We start from the raw sequence: 3,767 nt of genomic DNA, 5'->3' as shown, positions 1-3,767 counted from the left end.
CCAAACCTGCTTGACTGGTTTTTTACCAACAGGCACAGAGTTTCCTTTTCTACAGTGCTCCATCTCATGTCCTATGCCCTGGCATTTATTGCACTTAACCGGCCTCCACTCACACTCTATGGCAACCCTAATCACCTCACCCTTTTCATCTTTGAAGGAAATCTGTGCAGGCAACTCTTGGTCCACCACTAGTTCTACCATAACACGAGCATATCCCAGCCTTGTCCTCTCCTCAGTAGCTGCATCACATTTAATGAACTTCCCAATTAGACTTGCTATTTTAAAAAGTCCTTTACCCCAAAATTTCAGAGGGAGTTGATGAATTTGAACCCAAGCAGGGACAGATTTCACATCATCCTTCGTCATCTCCATGTCCCTAGTCCAGGCCTTCACAATCATTGGTTTGTTATCAAAAAGATAGTGCCCTGAACTCAAAACCTTGTCTTTCATTTCCATCATTTTAAACCTAACCAAAAAGATACCATTGGGCATGAATGATATTTTGTCAATATTAAACTTCGTCCAAATTCGTCTTATAAACCCTTCTACCACCTCCCACGGCGGATTTGCCCCTAGAATAAAGCAAACTACCGTCTGACTCCAAAATTCAATTTCCTCTTCAACATCCTCCATTTGTAACTATAACATGTCATCAGTCTCTGTTTTAGATTCCACAGGAATACTCTGTTCTGTCTCAGGAACTTCTTCCACATCCTCCTCATTAATAGCAATGTCATCATCACATTCGTCTTCCTCGTCTTCTTCATCTGTTTCAATGACTAGTTCTGGAATTCCATTAATCTCATGTATATTTTTAGTCTTACGTTCCTCATCAACATCCGGTCCTGCCCTAGTTTCATTAGGGTCCGAGTTAGTCTTATTTTCATTAGATGACTCTTTGCATCCTGATTTTGCTCCTGGTACACTCCTTCCTCGCAGCATCATCTCCCTTTGTCTTTGCAGATTGGATTTCCTAGCCATAGGCTCGAAAATCGAAGGCGGCTTCTCTCTCTAGATCTCCATCGTTTCTCTCTCTAGGGTTTTAGTGGCAAGCCTCTCTTTCCTAGCCATAGGCTCGAAAATGGTGATGTTTGATTGATAGATTATCAACTGTGTAGGTTTGTCGATTGTTCGAAGGGTTATGGTTTTATATGTGGACGGTTAATAGGCAAATGAGTAAGTTACGAGTAATTAGATGAGTTAATGAGATAATTAGGAGATTAATTAATTAATTAATTTAATAGAGATAATCAATGATAAAGGCTAAATAAAGAGTTTCTATGTTTTTCCACTAATAATTTTAAAAAGTAGGGACACCATCTAAAAAAAAAGGAAAATTTGTGTTAGAATATGGAATATTTCGATAGAATATTTTGTATATTTCTTATATGATTTAGTTCCTTATTTAGTGTAACTAATTAGGAGAGAATCCCTTGTAATTAGGTTAGGTTATCCATCTCTCATCTTGTACATATATCGGTTGATTTTGTCAATAATATTATTCAAGCATCATATTCCTTCATGGTATCGGCTTCTTAGGGAAAAATCTATCGCTTCCGCTCTCAACCCTAGCCTTCTGCCTCACGCATCTCACACCTCTCGTCACCATGCCTAAAACTGATACAAATTCCTCAGGCTCCAAATCATCCTCGTCTTTCCATCCGGCTTTGAATGTGGCAAATATTCGTAACCATGTCACAGTCACGCTTGGATTCAACAATGACCAATACTGTCTTTAGGTTGCTCTATTCACCAATCACGCTAAATCGAACCGAGTTCTTCACCACATCATCGACTCAAAGGGCAAAGCTAAGCATCCTACCGAAGAAGATGATCTTGAACTGTGGGAGACACTAGACGCTACAGTCCTACAATGGATCTACGTGACGATTACGGGTGATTTATTAGAGACTGTTGTGGAAGAAAATTCCACTGCCAAAGGATGCTGGGGTCGCATTCGAGACATATTTCAAGACAATAAATACTTTAGTGCTGTAACGCTTGAACAAGAATTTTCTCATGTTTCCATGGAAGATTTTTCTACTTTTTTCGCATATTGTCAACGTCTTAAATCCTTGGTTGACCAGTTAAAGAACGTTGACTCTCCGGCGACCGATAGCCGTTTAGTCATACAACTGGTTTCGGATCTCACAAGCCCTTAAGGCGTGGGCACTATAATCCGTCAAAGCAATCCCCTTCCTCCATTTTATAAGGCACGTTCGATGCTCACGTTGGAAAAGGCTGGCATTACGAAGAAAGCGATGGTGGAAGGCGGCAACTCTGCCCTTTATGTGAAGCAACAAAGAAATGATGGCGAGTCTTCTTCTATTCTGGGTCAACCTCCTTCCTCTACTTCAAAAGGGAAAGAAAACGGGTCCAATAATAAGAACAAAGGTAATAAAGGGAAGAACAATGGTGGGGCTCACTCACAAGGATCGACTACCGCATCTCCTGCTCAGCCGTCTTGTGCGGTCCAACCTACGCCTTCTGCGCTGCATCTTCAACGTGGCCAGGTTAGTATGGTGGTTATGGTGGAGGTTGGCCGTGGTCACCCTCTCCTTGGGTGTACCCACCATCCCCCTACCCTACTGCTCTGTGGTCACGTACCATGCGTCCTATGACAGCTCCACGCCAACAAGTATACACGGCTGCCTCGCCTCTAACTCAAACGGATATCGAACAAGCTATGTATACTCTCGGTCCCCACCCTTCTAATCCTCGTTGGTTTATATATGGATACGGGAGCAACATATCATATGACGTCAGATGCTGGCAAACTCTCTTCTTATACTAATTCGAGCGTTCAAAATTCTATTTTAGTTAGAAATGGCTATTTTATACCGATGAATGGTACTCGACACACTACCCTTCCTAAACCGTCTCCACCCATCGTCATTAACAATGTCGTACATGCTCCAAAAATTGTCAAAAACATTGTATCAGTTAGAAAGTTCACTACTAACAACTCCGTTTCTGTCGAATTTGACCCTTACGAACCACAACAAAGTCGAGTCTCCTGCAACCTTTGCTGCTATTTAGTCTTCCTTGTGGCATGATCGTCCTGGCCATCCTGGAGTCCCTATTTCTAATTCTCTTCGTTTTAATAAACTGATCAATTGTACTCCTGTTTCTCGGAAAACAATTTGTCATTCTTGCTCCTTGGGTAAACATCGACGACAACCTTTTGTTCCTTCTAATTCAAGAACTTTTTCGCCGTTCGACATTGTTCACACTGATCTTTGGACCTCACCCGTCCCTAGTTCTAGTGGTCACCATTATTATTTATTGCTTTTAGACGATTACACAAATAATTTATGGACCTTTCCTATTACCAAAAAATCCGAAGTCTATAAAATATTTGTTAATTTCGCAATTATATAAAAACGCAATTTGAATGTGATATTAAGACTTTACAATGTGACAACGGAAAAGAATTTTACAACGGTCCCCTTTGGGAATTTTGTGCGCAACACGGTTTTTCTTTCAGATTTTCATGTCCGGCAACGAAAAATTCGTTCTATTAACAACATCATCCGCACTTTACTTCATCACGCTTCAATTCCTTTGTCGTTTTGGCATCATGCTCTTCCAATGGCTACCTATTTGTCCAACATTTTACCTAGCAAAATATTATCCTTAGAGTCTCCGGTTAATATGTTATACCATAAGCAACCTTCTTATGCTCATATACGTGTTTTTGGGTACTTGTGTTATCCCTTGATACCGTCCACCTCAATTAATAAACTCCAAGCTCGATCGACACCATG

General features: G+C 40.8%; 1 protein-coding gene across 1 annotated transcript; it reads left to right on the top strand.

Annotated features, from left to right (window-relative positions):
• Window positions 1-1,607: 1,607 nt before the first annotated feature.
• On the top strand, window positions 1,608-2,162 carry LOC141590118 (uncharacterized). Its single transcript, XM_074410729.1, has 2 exons — window positions 1,608-1,676; window positions 1,740-2,162. The coding sequence occupies exons 1-2, from the start codon at window positions 1,608-1,610 to the stop codon at window positions 2,160-2,162; spliced, it is 492 nt and encodes a 163-aa protein (XP_074266830.1).
• The last annotated feature ends 1,605 nt before the right edge of the window (window positions 2,163-3,767 follow it).

Source organism: Silene latifolia, chromosome 7 (assembly GCF_048544455.1).
Source record: "Silene latifolia isolate original U9 population chromosome 7, ASM4854445v1, whole genome shotgun sequence".
Taxonomy (NCBI): domain Eukaryota; kingdom Viridiplantae; phylum Streptophyta; class Magnoliopsida; order Caryophyllales; family Caryophyllaceae; genus Silene; species Silene latifolia.
The sequence above is the reverse complement of the archived record's forward strand: the minus strand, read 5'-3'. Positions and strand labels throughout refer to the sequence as shown.

Excerpts from the sequence above, each read along its gene's own strand:
- LOC141590118 (XM_074410729.1), top strand. The coding sequence starts at position 1,608 with ATGCCTAAAACTGATACAAATTCCTCAGGCTCCAAATCATCCTCGTCT. Across the intron at positions 1,677-1,739 it reads TCCATCCGGCTTTGAATGTG|GTTGCTCTATTCACCAATCA; the intron begins GCAAATATTCGT and ends TACTGTCTTTAG.